Raw genomic sequence first — 15,169 nt, 5'->3', positions numbered from 1 at the left:
AACATTCTTTCGTTTTCTTCTCTTGATCCTTAGGGGCCGGGTCTTTTGGGTTCTTGTGCGCGCTGTGTTCGCGTGCTTTTTTGTGTCTGATGTTTAGTGTTTTGTTTTTTCAGTGTGTTCGAGTGGCCTTATCTGCTGCTGTTCCATGCATTCTGTGTTCTCTGTGGAGGATATAATACGCCGATCGTTTCTTATAATGCATCGGTGTTTATTCATACATCTTCGAGGCGTCGTGTATCTCCCTCCGCATGTACTTAATGAAAGCACCAGGTCATTGTGAAGGACTTGTATAATCTTCACTAATGTAGGCAGACACAATCTGCCCGGGGGCGCTGTTTATAGGTGTAAGATGCAACAAGTTTTAAATGTAAAAACACTCAGTCAAAAATCTCTATTCGGGAGTGTGCTATGCTGTTTTGACACAAGGCATTCTGGAACCTTGGTGTGGATTTGGTGGAGGTGGGCGCTCATAATTATATTTTTATTATGCTGTGACCAGTCTACTTTACTTTCAATATGGAACACTTATGGGAGTGGGGGATCTTCGCGCTGTAATGGTTTGACTTTAATTACTGAATACCGGAGTTTCTTTGGGCTAGTTGCTGGCACATTATCAGTAGCCTACAATGAGAGCACTGGATGTACACTTTTGGATGTTGTTTCATTCTTCGCATAATGTCAATGCATTGTGTATTCCCATTTGTATTCCTTACTTTAAGAAACACGTCAAATGTAGATCGAATATGAAAAATCCTGCGCTCAAACAGCGCGCGCTTTATTCTGTATGCCTTCCCCCTTTGGTATTCCATTGTGGTGTGTGAGAATTATACAAATGATCCCTTCATGATGTCCAAAACTTTAGTTTTCTTTTCTATTCCGTGTTCTTCTTCTTCTCCACCAACTCAGGGCTATGACTCCTTTTCACGTTCTCCTTGAGGCCGTCTACAATTCTTTCGATTGTGCAGAAAGGCCTCGAAGCTCTTGGACTCATCAATCATTCCCGTGACCATGTCTGGTGTCCAACATAAAATCTGGCACTCCGATCCTCAAGTAATAAAAGTCGGTGGCGCAGAGTCTTCAAATGGTACTTCTGTAATTGTTTCTGAAGAAGAAAGCGGGCATGTCATTCATATCTCCCAGCACATGCTGTGTGACATCTGGCTGCGGCCGGTGACTTGACTCGGCATCCGTGCGAGTAGTGTTCTTCTTTCGTAAATTAAGAATGCTTATTCCACACCCTCCACAATATTCTATATCCCCGATTTTCACTGTGCGCTCCTAACAGAGACTTCTGCCAGGCAATCTACGCAGCTACGCTAGTATGCATCAGACTTCGTCGTGTCTCATGACACCATGTTGAATGGCTGCGTGCTGCCTCGGATGTAGTCCAGCGAGTTTGTTCAGCTGCCCACGTCCTTGCGGGGGCGGACTTTTGTTCTTTCTCAGTCCATATCTTGTTTTCTTACGACTTCTTTTTTTGTGCGTCTCTTTGTGGCCGGTTCCTATAGTTCTCAATCATGCTCTTGCTGAGCTGGGACGGTGAGGCCTCATATATTCTGCTGTTGGGAGGTGGGCCCGAGGCCATCTGATAATTTGGGGAAGTCTTTTTTTATCTAGCCGGAAGTTAAAATTATACACTCCTTCCTCAGCTGTTTGAGTCTTTTTTTTAAAGTTTGTTATATGTTTACAGGTCTTCATTTAGTTCTCAACAAGCACCAGATGTCATTATCTTGAGAGATATGCGTAATAGTTTGTCACGCTTTTTACGGGAAAGTTCAGAGCCCGTCAAGGGTGGTCTTCAGTCTAAGACGCATTGAACTGGGTGCATAGAATGTCTAGGTCTCTCCCAATCTTACCTTACGCTTACTGCCATGCTTGGGAATTCTATCTGCGCCAGCTTCGCGCTTTTCGACTGCGCTTACTGCCTGAAGCCACGCGGCCCGATCCTACTCATTAGAAGTCACGCTGAAGAGGTGTTTCTCTTCACGCAATCCACCTACGTGTTCGATTCTTGTCGTGCCTGGCGAGGAAGGAACGGGCGGGGGAGGAAATTCGAGAATGAGAGCACAAAAAACTGCTTTTGTAAAACGCCCAGCACGTCAGTTTCAAGGAAAAGATGCACACCGTGTTTATGCATGACATGCAAAATATCTTGAAGCCCCTTCAACTACAAAAAAAAAAAAAAAGGTACAGCTATATTGTTAAAATATGCAAAAGTCCCCCAATATTGTATAATGTATTGTCGTTCATCGAAACAGTGCTTAAACTCACAAACTGCCCCTTTTAGAGTTCGCCAGTCTTTTACAAAATTCTGTTTTGTTAAGAGCTACCAGAAACATCGCAATCTATCAAACAAACGGGAAATGGGGACATCGTAACATATGTTTAACGTTTAATTTTCTTTCAGCCTACCGCTAGTGCACATTTGATGTACACTTTAAACAAACAATAATGCCTACAAGTGAAAATGAGCCGATTTTAGCTTTTGGCTAATTATCTCATCTATAGTCCGCTCCCATCCAGCATATAAGCACCATGAACTTGATATATAGTATATATATATATATACGCAAAAATATTGATACATGATATGCAGAAGCATGAGCGCATACAATCCATTTCCACATTTTTATTTCTATTTTTGTCTTTTTCCAACCTCCTGTCGTAGCTCCTGGGCCCTTTTCTTCGGTGTCGATGCCACGCGAGGGCGCTTCTATACCAAACGGGGCTTTCGCTTCGCCCCTTTTTTGGGTTTTTAACCTTACTATTCTCTCGGTCTATCTTTCCATTCGATCATCCCGCTGCTGCCTGGATTTCCCTCCTAGCCTAGCTCAAATATGGATATATAAAGCTGCCACTTCCGCGGGATAGCTGAAAGCGCCCTACTATTACCGGCCCGAAGAGCGAGGATGTGTAGCCCCTTTGCTATTAAAGTGCATTATCTACGCGAAGGAATTGCAGTGCTCTGCTTGTTGTCCCTCAACGGGCGGCTCTCCTTGGTATGTTGACTTAAACTAATGAAGTGGAGCTCAATCCTTGCTTCGACTCTCACGCTCTAGGGCGGCAATTCCCAATGAGCCGCTTTAATGGAGAGGGCTACCCATCGTGCACAAGCTCGTATTTGGTCGGGCCACAACCGTCCGTCTGTGTTGAGACCTTCACAGTCTCCTCTGGGTTTTACTGATTCTGTGTCTAGCGGCTCAGCTTTGTATTCTGCTGGCATGCACTTACCATCCCTTAGAGAGAGGGGGCCGCCCTGGTGCAATCGCTAATAATCAATAATTTCACCACACATACTTTAAAGACTAAATTGTCCAGAAACTCAAAGCGATTGCTGAGTGGTCTCAACGGAGATATTTTTTTTTCTCCTTGGCCCGGCATACCAGTTGGTGAGTATGACTGTGCTTTCTGGTTCAAATACACAGTGGGATAGCGCGTGCTCTCGGGGTTGAACATGAACTTTCCCTAGTTTCTAATGGGTTATCAGGGTGTTGGCGCACAAGCGAGACGTATCCTCCTTCACGACCAGTTTCGTAGAAGCCCATATTCTCGGGAATGTGGACTTAGATATCGAATACCGTGTGAGTTCTGACTCTCTGCATGCATTGAGAGTTAAGAATATGGTCCTAATTGTGATTAAAATGTCCTGCAAAATTTGTTTGCCCAGATTCATCGGATGGCTTATGCTGTCCACCTTATCCGTGTTTCTTAGATATGTTTGCTTTATCAATTGAGTCAGCTTGCGAGCTTCCTACTCATGTCTCCCTGTTTCAATGTTATCGTCAACTGATTGAGATCTAAGTCTCTTATTTCCTGCATCCATTAACCACCAGTACAATGCTGGGATCCTTCGATCTCACCATGATTGCATCGTCCTTACTGAGAACTCGTCGGTGTTGCATGGCACAAGCTGCTCCACCATTTACTCGTGTTTGTACCTCCCTTGGCTACTCTCCGAGGCTCGTTTAAGGATCACCTCAGTCTCTGCCCGATTCGTTGTATTACTTCAAGGCCTTCAACAACTATGGTGCTCTCCCCTAGACCTAGAATGTTTTTTCATTCCCTCTTTGCCCACTTGTCTGCAATCCCACAACATCCAATTCTGACCACCCAGTAGCCACGGTCTGTGCACATCGAGTCCTCTGCGACTTTTCCCATTGTCTCGAGCACCCCTGCGACGAGGGTGACGTGTAAGCCGGGTATTTGTATGTATGCCGATTTCGCCATCTCCCTTCTACCTTGCGCGCCCGTCCTGCTGGTTTCTCCTCCCTTATTAATCTTCAGTCTGGGCACTTATTCAGCACTTTGTATTCGTGTTATGGCTACTAATTTAATGTTGAAATGCGATCTTTGGGGAGGTATGGACTCTGTATATGCAGAAACCACGATTCAATAACATCTCATAGGAGAAGCTATGTTCTTTTATTAGGGAGCAATTTACCATTCTATGGCCTTCAATGTTCTGTCTTCTTCCTATTTTACGAATTCCATCATGTGCAGCGTATATTTATGTGATTCAAACTACTGCTCTGCCTACAATGATAGTAAATGTTCTACAGCCACTTTAAATGCCAATCAATTATTGTCGTATATTCTATATGTGCATATACAATCTTAAAAATTACTCATCTTATCCACGATACAAGGTTAAACGGTGGCTTCTAGTGTAGGCTTTACCATATATTCTTAGGTGACCGTGTTGAACAAGGTACCAATTCTCTTCCTTGGGCAGTGATGAAAATAGCGACACATCTGCGTTTTACTTCATTCTCATTGTCATTGATGATGTATCAGTCTGCTCATATCTGTGTCTGATTCATTTTGATGGACACGTTTGTATATCTTCATATTAGGTTTTCTTTTTATATGTAAGAGCACTTAGGTTAACGGAATATTGTGGGCTTTTTTACTATTCTTGCTCACTAGCGCTTTTTGATGACTACCTTCGCAAGGTGTGCACGCCTTTATTATCTAGAACGACTGTATGGTTCTTGCGGCTTACGCCCTTGCACACATTCTTCAGCGTCCTTTTTATAACATGAGACGTCTAAGGTTAAAAGTCCATGTTATCTCTAAATCGCTGATTTGCGTCTTGTGCTTTTAAATTTTGTCTGAGACATCAGCAGCAAACATGAGGAGATGATAGATGCGCAGGAGGACATAGCGGGGCGAGACGTCTTGTCTGCGGGTCATTTTACTTTGTCAGACCTCTGGCTTTTGGAAATCAAAAATTCGTTATTTTGTTACTCAAGGCTTCTTCTAAAATGTCGTCCTCGCAATGTCGTTTTACTAGCACTCTGGCCATTTAGTAAGTGTGTGTGACGGAGATAAGGATGCAAAAGGTCGGCACTTCTTTCGCTCTAGGATGAAACTGATGAGGCGCGAAATCGAACGTTGGGACTCTCTGTGGCACTGCAGTGCAATAGCGCTGAGTGACTTAGTTTGTTTGTTTGTGCTCGTGAGTTGTCAGAGTCTTTGTTTCTCGCAACTTTATATTAGCTTAGCCGCACTGGCATTTTTGTGTCGGTGTGATTTGGTCACAACTGTGTATACAGCAGTTGTAAAAAATGCACCTGGGACTCTGCAAGTCAAGCTTGGCTCGCATGCTGAGGCTTTGGTGTAAAAAAATAGATGGCGGCTCCTCAGGCGGATCTCTAGAGTTCGCGCAAGAGATCATATCTCAAGGCGTATTGTGGTACTGCTGAGGCGTGCGTCGCGCGCCGCTAATTCAACGTGAGTACCCTCTTACTCGTCCCGTGAGGCGCGATCTTCTGCAGGGCCTGATGCTCGGGTGTAAGTGATCGGCACCATAGCGTCTAGAGCGATAGTGACAGCTGTTCACTCACTGTGACTATCCCTACTACACACTTCTACATCCCACGCCCACACAACACATTCTCTCCTTGAGACCTAGAGCCATGTGCAGTGCAAGGTCCCTGCACGCCATCTCACAAAAGACAACACATGCCTACCTAGATGTGAGGCGGCGTAGCAGGTGCAATCTGCTCACGTATTTTGTGCTAGCTAGAGAGGTGGAAGACGTATCTATATCTACTATAAGTATATTGACATGTTTTATTAATTATTCGACCAGCCATGTGCTGCGAATCTAGTCGAGGGCTTTTCTATCAACACTAGTGTAAGTTCCTCAGTCATGCAGTACAAGAAAGTCATGAGTCTCTTAACCTTCATTAAGTACCCCCACCCTGAGAATCGAAACTAGTACTCTCTTCAGCATTTCAACTATCTTGGGATATCAACATCCTACTGTTGATCTCTAGCACCTCTCATGCGATAAAAGCGCGGTAGGGTTAAATGTGGAGCTCATGTTGTTTCATAATTGCGCGAATCAATGTGGGTGTGAGGTGATGAACTCTGTCACTTTTTATGCATATATGTGATGAAGCGGGATGTAAGTATGCTTGCTCAGGTTGGCCACGTGCTCCCTCTACCCCTCTTGATATTAGGTGGAGATGTTGTATTCACACTCTATTAATAAGCGCTTAGACTCTCTTTCTGTAATCGGCGCAAGGTGTATGAACTATGAGATCCTTTTTTTCTCCGTTCCGTGCAAGTCCGCTTTTTTTTTAGTTTGATTTGAGTTTAAGGTACCGGCAGAGCTACGAAACCGGCGTATAGTGTTTTCGTGACAATGGCCGTCCGGCACACACCTCGCATTCCGGGGACGACCATAGTTCATTGCTCCTGATAAAAAGACGTACAGATAGCTGCACAAGTTTTGCAGCTGAGATAGTCCCTCTGTTTGTAAGGTTCGTTTGGTCCATTATAACTGGGAGGCCGCGTGATAGTCATTAGGCGATGCCGTAGCGCAAATATGCGTGTAAAATATGTCAGGTGATGATTTTGTGTCACGTGCGCATGTAGCAGATCGTGTAGTTGCGTAGTTATTACGAAGGATTTTATTGCGGCAAATTGTCCGATCCTTCAACCGTTTTCTTGTATCACGGTGATTTGCGTAGAACGCTGCTATCGATATTATTTCTGTTATGTTGTGTAACTGTTTAATGGTGTTATCTTTATTGTTACCCCCTTCCCCGTCAATGTATAGTGTTGGTCCACAGCGCAAACGTATTAGTTTAACAAAATCCGCATCTAAAATTGTGGCATAGATATGTTATTTTCCCCTGTGCAATTCCAGTCTCACATCTCCCATCACATCGCCATTAACAAATAACGGAAACAGACCGAAAACATTTAAAAAAAATTAAATAATACTTTATTCCGAGCGTGCTTGCTTTTCTCTTTGAAAGTCATCACATAACGGCATTGTAATACACGGTTCGGCTGCATTAAATATTACATATCTTCCGTAGTTCTCTATTTATAGAGCCCTGATGAGAAGACTTCTAGACAAACGTGGATCATAAATATATCAGCAATTAAACAACATCTTATACATTTATTTTCACACAATACGTCTCTTCGCAGTATCAACACTAATTCGGCAGACTTTTATATTTGATCCAACTGGTAGATAGGCTGTATTTACACCATAAAGGTGCACAGCTGATATAAAGGGACACCTATTGGTTAAAGCATGTTATTGAATTTATTATTAGATATTAATAGGATCCCTATAAAGTATATTCATTACTCGTTATTCTCTGCTAATAGTTAATTAAAGACTGTATATAATGACTATTTTGCACATCCCTTTCAAGATTTCAAGATTTTCTAAGGTTTATTGACATATCATATTCACAAACGGTGTAGTTATACAATGAATGAAAAACTTGGGTCGCAGGTTCCTCAATAGTGCATTACAAGACATCTATCAATATTTGTGCATACCTCCAGCAATGTTAACTATGTTGAAGCACTTATTTTAACTGATATTGTATTATACTCTTATAAGATGTATGTAGATATTTAATCTCCGGCCTTGTCAGGTATTGAACAATCAATAAATAAAGAACACAGAATTATTAAATATAAAACACCGAATTTGTGTGATTATACTAAATGATTTACAAATAAACACCAGTGCATATTTACAACTGTTACACATGCTGATGTAATGCAAATGTTTCCAACTTGGGATCAATAAAGTATATCTTATCTTAAGATGATCGATGGCAACTGCCATATTTGCAAAATTTGCGATGCGGTGGACCCGTTCAAATCCAGTTTTGGACAGTCTGCCGTGGTTCCATCCCATTTCAAGTGCTGTTTGACGCTCGGCGTAACCCTCGGAGCACACTCTCCAATCACAAAGCTTGAGGACTATCACGGGGTTTGTCAAGCGAATCGGAGAGAATACTTACTTCTGGGTGTATTATTCTCTAAAGCAAATTAGCTGCTCCGACCCTCGGTCCTGACCAGTGTTGTCTAGTTACTGAAAACCAGTAACTAGTTACCATTACTAGTTACTTCATTTAAAAAAAAAAACTCAGTTACGCATTAGTTACTTAAAAAAGGGCTTCCATTAATGCCCTTATAGCCTTCATTTCAGTACTGTTATTGCATTGGAGAATAATACAATCTGTTGATCAATAAGTAGCAATAGAAATAGTAGAAATAGCCTGCATACGGTCTACAACATACCGTGCAATGGCTTTATCAACTTGTCCCTGGCTAGCAGTCCCTCTGTTAAAATCCAGCCGCTGTTGCTTAGGTGGAGGTGGAGTGGCGTCGGATGAGTCTGGGTCTGTGGTCTTAGCTACTAGCTTCGTCCCAGCATGTTGTTTCCGCAGATGTTTCAACAGATTTGAATTGCTGTTTTGGGCAGTAGATAGGATCTTTGACCCGCCAAGAAAAAACTTACATTTAACTAAAACGTTCTTTTCTTTGTGCTCGACAAAAGTGAAATTGTGAGAATACCTCCAGGCGGAGAAACTCGACTTGAGCTCCGCTGCCGCCATGATAGTCTTGTTAGTAAACACAAACACGCCCACAGCACGTCTCCGGTGTTACAGGGTGGTTTAGGCTAGGTTGCAGCTCCACCCTGTGGATGTATTGTGCCTGTGTTATATATATATCTGCCTCACGTGACTATACCTCAGTTGTATGATTACCTGCTTAATGTGAATACACGGCGTTCGTCTGGGAGCCGAGACTATATTAAAAAAATAATGGAGTAACTCACCATGTAGTGACGGTAACTGAGTTACTGAATTTAAAAAATAATGCGTTAGAGTACTAGTTACTGCCAAAAATAACGGCATTACAGTAACGCGTTACTTTGTAACGCGTTAGTCCCAACACTGTTGTTATATGGGAACTCTAGCTATTTTATAATGTATGCATTTCTGCAAGAAATGATCCAAATACAGGAAGGCTTGCCCCATTACACTGGTATATACTGTCAAAATATGTCAAGTATCAACCTCAACAAACTTTCTTGTTACTACTGTTAGCCTAACTTTTTTTCACCAGGAAATAGATGGTACCAAACTGGGACCACATACGGTAGTGCTAGGGCCCCAGTAACAATTACAATTGTTTGCCTGCTCCCAAACAAGAAATGGTGTCAAATGCTGGATAATCCTGCCTGTTTTCTATTATTAGGAGATTTATTTGTCTTTCAATCTCCTAATCATCCGGTTCAATAGCTCTACTAGAGCGCAGTTTAAGATGGTTGTTAGTGCCAATAGATTTAATTCAAGACAAAATGAGTTGCACAAATATTTTCAACTTTTTTGCTAAATAGTTAGCAGAACAACCTGAGGAATTCCCAAGCCTTTTACAGCTGACTTTGAATTATTAGTTTTTGCGGTTAAGGCCTGATTTTTCAAAACTTGGGGAAAGCATATGTCATGAGAAGCAGCTACAAACGTGGTCCTTTTGGGATGCATTAACACATCATTGGAAGTTTGGGAATGGGTCCCCTCATGATTACTATACTCTAATATGCTGGATGGCATCTCTGTTAAATGTGTACACTGACAGACAGCTTGGCACAGCAGGCTGAAATTCATCCAACGAGGCGAGCGGTGCTCCTCACATCGATGCCCAGCCAGCCAGGGTGATCTAATGGATGATGATGGATAACAGCCCCCTCCTGTGTACATGTGACCCAATCACCACAGGGGAGTGAACAAGTCCACATGGCCTTTGACCCCCTCCTTGAGCTCGTTTGAGGGGGAGGTGAGGGAGACGAGGCATAGTGGAGCCAAAACTTCCTCTGCAAGGGTCTCTGCTTAACTTTGCATGGGTGCCATGTGACGGAATCCTAACACCCAGTGTATACGACATGCCATCACAAGGTGAACTTTGCATACCTTGTCTAAAATGTGGCCTTAGATGTAAAGTAAAGCAAAATAACCTGGCCATTCTGAATACAACTTCAAACTAGGGTTAGGGTTGGATTAGAGTGAGCGTTGGCTGTCCATTATCCTGTTGCAAGCAGATATCGGGCCAAGACTTCCGTGTGCCGCTCATTGTTTACGGTCTGATTTACCACGTTTGCAGCTGCTTCTCATGACAACTTACGATGCTAGAATGGAGTTTAGTTTAGATGGGACGTCTACAACAGGATTGTTTCAAAATAAGCACGCTTAAAAGCAAATGTTAAGGTAATAAAAGCCTGTCAATGGGTTCCAAGATAGCATTTCTGTCGATGCATATGGCCTTTTTTGCTCTCCGCACAGACTGTTGACCTGCATTCAACCAAAAGATGCTCAAACTGCTGTTAATACAGCTTAGACTACAAACCGACTGCAAATGGAGACCGGAGCGTTTCCAATACTAACATTTTCTCCTTTATCCTCCAGTTTCTGCATTCCAGTTCCTACATGAGTTTTACCTTGATCACTCATTTCATATTGATTAATGCTTCGTTGAAGATGTTCAACGCCAACTAAAATGGAATGTGTCGTCAACCCACATCTTGAAATTAGGTACCCTAGGCATGGTTACCCTTTACAGCTATACTTCAACAGCATAAAGAAAATCAAACTTGTGGTGTAATTGAAGAACAGTTTGGTTATGGGACGGCCTTATTTTATAAACCATGCACATCCACAATCATGGAACTATTGGTTACTGTATTGGTTTTATGACAACATATGGAAGCTTAGGTGTAGCTTAAAACTGATAAAGAACTGTTAAAAATGGTGGTGAAGGAAGTCGTTCATTCTAAGGTGGTTTCCAATAAGCTCTATTATTTGTCAGATATTCTATTTTAATGTCTTTTTACCCTATGTATATATTATGAAGCACTTTTGATAGTTTCAAAGTCATGTGCATAGGCCTCTGTTAAAGCTCTTGTGTTTTCTTTGTTTCTTAGGGCTCAACAAAGTCTTCAAAGAGCATGGAGTCACGCCGCAGACCATCGAGGTAGGAACTCATCTCTTATTTTCAGTTCTCTTCCAGCTGCACATTTCCCATAAAAGGCTTCATTCGGCTTATTGGACTACCTTTTTACAATTATCTTTTAAAGGCTTATCTCCACTGTTTGCTCCAAAAGCACAAAAAGATAATGAAGGAAGTGAAATGAGTTTCAAGAACAACCTTATCACAGTCAGATATGAGGCATTTAAAAGGAAAGGTTTGGACGTAATATGATATTTGCAGAGTTGCCAGGGTTAGTGAAGCTACATGCCCTGCCATTGAACTGGACCCCACACTGTTCAGTTGGACACAAAGATATTTGGTGTCAGCCCCTCTCACCTCTGTCCTTAGGGAGTCACAGATGTTGTCAGTTGTGTAATTAATGTGTAAAACTCGACACCACAACAGCCCGTGCTGAAGTGTGAGTGACAGTATGACTCCCTCGCAGCAAGTCATATTATAACTATATACGGAGTTCTAAAAACAGTTCAACGTCTGATACACCGTCACCATTAACAGCACGTTCAGAGTTTTAGATTACAGTCATTTTTCACCCATATAAAGGAAAATCAAAGGCTTTTCAAAAGTGCATAGTAGCTCGGTCATGTGACAGTTGTCTCTTGTGTATTGCTCTGGCTGAAGGAATGTATCCAATCAAACTAGTGGGTCCAGACAGGCTTATTTACATTTTGTACAGACAGATTTGTATCCGTATGCAGGGTTGTGCTTCAGAGCTGATTCACAGATACACACCCTCATCCGCCTCAAAAGAAACAAGATTTAAATGTAAGATTGAATAGGATAGACATTTTAGGCAAATACACAAAAGTGTTTTAGTTTTGTCTACTTTGTTACTTTTGGTTCTAGGCTAACAATTAAACTCATTCCCAAACATAGCTGATTGTAGAGGTCACACCACTCTGAAATGTAGTGCAGGTACTTCTCACATTGTTCTTTAAAGTTAATTATATCCAATAGCAATCCTATTCATCTTACAGGCTAATCTACTACTCACAGGTAACCACATCTCATTTCAAAAATATAATTTCTAAAATAATTGTTCAAACCATTAAACACCACGAGTTGAGAGGTTACTCTTAACATCCATAATACAATCTAAATTTCAAAAGCTCCAATGGAGATCTGAAATGGAGAACAAATCTTGACTGTCACAAGACCGCTACCAATAATTTAATCCGAACAAAACTAAAAGGTAATTGGATGGTCGATTGGCCTGTCTACTCTGAAAAGATACTCACTAGGAGCATAGTGTGAGTTTTATTCAACTTAGATATGATTGAAATGTCCAAACTTTTAGTCTACTAGAACTCTACTAAAAACAGGATGAGGGTGAAACTGCTTAAAACTAACAAGTGCATTTGACGTAGAAGACCAAAAATAATGCAGGACAGGAAGTATACAGAGCTCTACCGCTTTTCAAAATAAATTGGATCAGGCCGGAGATTTTGGGCCGAAAACCAAAACAATGAGCTTAAACGTTCAAAGGCTGGGTGATAATTCTCTGCTGTTTTGTCATAACATGAGATACATTTGACATATAGTCAGATGATCCATTCTAAGTACAAACACAATGACTAGTGCAGTATTAATATGGAATAACTGCACTGATAACCATAATAATGTCAATCCTCAAGTGTTACGTTTCATTTAGACTCAGCATTGAGACTGTGAGAAATGTTCACCATGAGGAAGTGTAGGATCAAGGAGGCCTCTCAGTGTTTTGATAGAAGAGGTTCCCTCATATGACTCAGAAATATCTGGCGAGATGTTTAACGGCCCAATGTCTCAGGTTTCCTGATAAAACATTCACAGTCGGTGTTGATCCAAATGCACCATTGAGATCAGCACGGCTCTGAAATTGAGCGTGAGGAGATAACGAGTCATTCTTTAAACGCAACGTGCAAGAAAATGAGCAATCGCTTCATCTGTGGTGCTGATGAGAAGCAGGTTTGAGCTCAGCCAGTCAACGCATGCTGGTGTCTGGAAAAGAACCAAACCACAAGTCTACGACTGCAGCCAGAGGCCAAAGACATACATATGCAAAGACAGAGGAAACAGAGGACGAAATGCAAAGAGATATAGAAAAAAAGGGACACACAGAATAATAAAGACATATAAGTAAAAGAACTAGAAAAAACCTGACATACAGTACTAACAAGGAATTGGTTAAAAGATGATAAATCAATTAATTCAAAATGGACGAATCTAGTAAATGACTTACTGTATACAGAATGGAAAAGATAACCATGAGAATAACAAATCTAGTTCATATGTTTGCTGATAGATGTGAAATATAGAACACAAAACATTACTAATATCCCTCTGGTAATATGTGACAATTAATTAATTTTCGATTAATATTAATTATATATCCGTTTACTATATCCTTAAAGTCCTTTTTTTCTATGTTTTTTTAAATATTATTATTATTCTTTTTTAATCTCTGCAAAATCTTAAAAAGCAACTTAAAAAAGAAGTAAAATATAAAAAGGTTATGCAAATCACAAACACAACAACTTTAAACTAAGATGTTTGCTGCAACATATGAGAGAACATGCACTATGTCAATATAATTAATGTATTCATTTACAAACAGTTAAAAAGAGAATACAATCATAAGACGCAATGGAGATATGTGAACAACTCCTAACACAAACCAAATACCCTTAAAACGAATCTAACCCTACCATCACATATACTGCATGTTTCCCTCCATCACTGCAGATGCATCATTTCCAGTAATCAGGTTGTGAGTGGCTCCAGATGTACAGTACAGAGCAGTGCTTACAGTATAGTAACCCTCAAGAGCTCCTCTCTCCCAGACATATGAGCAATTTCCTTCAGGAGCCGCGCACAGCTGACAAATGTGGGAAATATGCTGCAGTCTGGGCCCCTGGGATCCAGACGCCTCCGCCCCCACCTCCTCATATCGCCGTGCCATAAAGTTCAAGTTCTGAAAAAGACCAGATCAGCTCTGGAATTTTAAAGAATCGCTCACTTTGACGTGAAAAATATATCATTACCTTTTTTAATGTATATAAAGCTTTCTTTGTGTTAAACTATTTTCCTATCAACAAGCCATGTTTCATAGCTCCAACAATTCTCTAGAGTAATATCCTTATTGAAGATAATGAGATAAGTATTGGATTTTTGGACTCTTATGCAGTCAGTTGGCAAGCTTTACTGACCACGCTGCAGGTCTTTCTGCGTGGTCATTTTCTGTTTTAAGTAAAAGCTTAATTACAGATCGATGGAGGCATTTTGATCGAGGACTACTTTCTTTCTGACCCGATTTGACACCAGACCAACTCCACCAATAACCATCAGATTGTTGGTTTTGGAGCCTACGTACTGTAATCTTTGGTATGCTGCAATATTTTCACAATCCTCCATGTTTAATCAATTTCCCCTCACTCTATTTCCCCTCTTACCCACATCTAACAACACAACATGTGTTTAATACAGAAGAAGAACATGTTCTTTTCCCTCCGGGATCAAGTGATGTCATCGGGGATTGGGTATTTATATGCTGCGTTGCCTTATCCTTATTAGGATATTTGTTTCTTGTAGAGCTTCAGTGTTGTGTGTATCTGAAGGGTAATTGGCTGCATTGAGAACATTCAGGACCTCAGTGTACTCGGTGATGTAAGCAGCCCAGGGGGGGTGCTTGTGAACTGTCAACTGGAGGGCGGGGGGAGCCTCGCTGCGGGGAATCTGTGGACCTCTGTCGCCTTTCAGTTCAATTTACATGATGCATTTTAAACACAGTTAAATAAATAAAGGGCGGTGCCGGCCGTCAGCGAACCGAGCCCGGTTGTCAACGGCCTGCTGGCGACCGGCTCAGTTCGCTGACGGC

General features: G+C 41.5%; 1 protein-coding gene across 1 annotated transcript in view; it reads left to right on the top strand.

The window, feature by feature from the left end:
* Positions 1–15,169, top strand: part of LOC104951515 (tensin-like C1 domain-containing phosphatase) — a 186,470-nt gene that overhangs the window by 168,570 nt on the left and 2,731 nt on the right. Inside the window, exon 6 of the mRNA XM_010778175.1 lies at positions 11,249–11,298. Within this exon, the coding sequence (XP_010776477.1) occupies positions 11,249–11,298 (50 nt within the window). The remainder of the gene's footprint in view (positions 1–11,248; positions 11,299–15,169) is intronic.

The sequence above is a fragment of the Notothenia coriiceps genome, unplaced genomic scaffold (genome assembly GCF_000735185.1).
Source record: "Notothenia coriiceps isolate Sejong01 unplaced genomic scaffold, NC01 NC01_scaffold00018999, whole genome shotgun sequence".
Taxonomy (NCBI): Eukaryota; Metazoa; Chordata; class Actinopteri; order Perciformes; family Nototheniidae; genus Notothenia; species Notothenia coriiceps.
The sequence above is the reverse complement of the archived record's forward strand: the minus strand, read 5'-3'. Positions and strand labels throughout refer to the sequence as shown.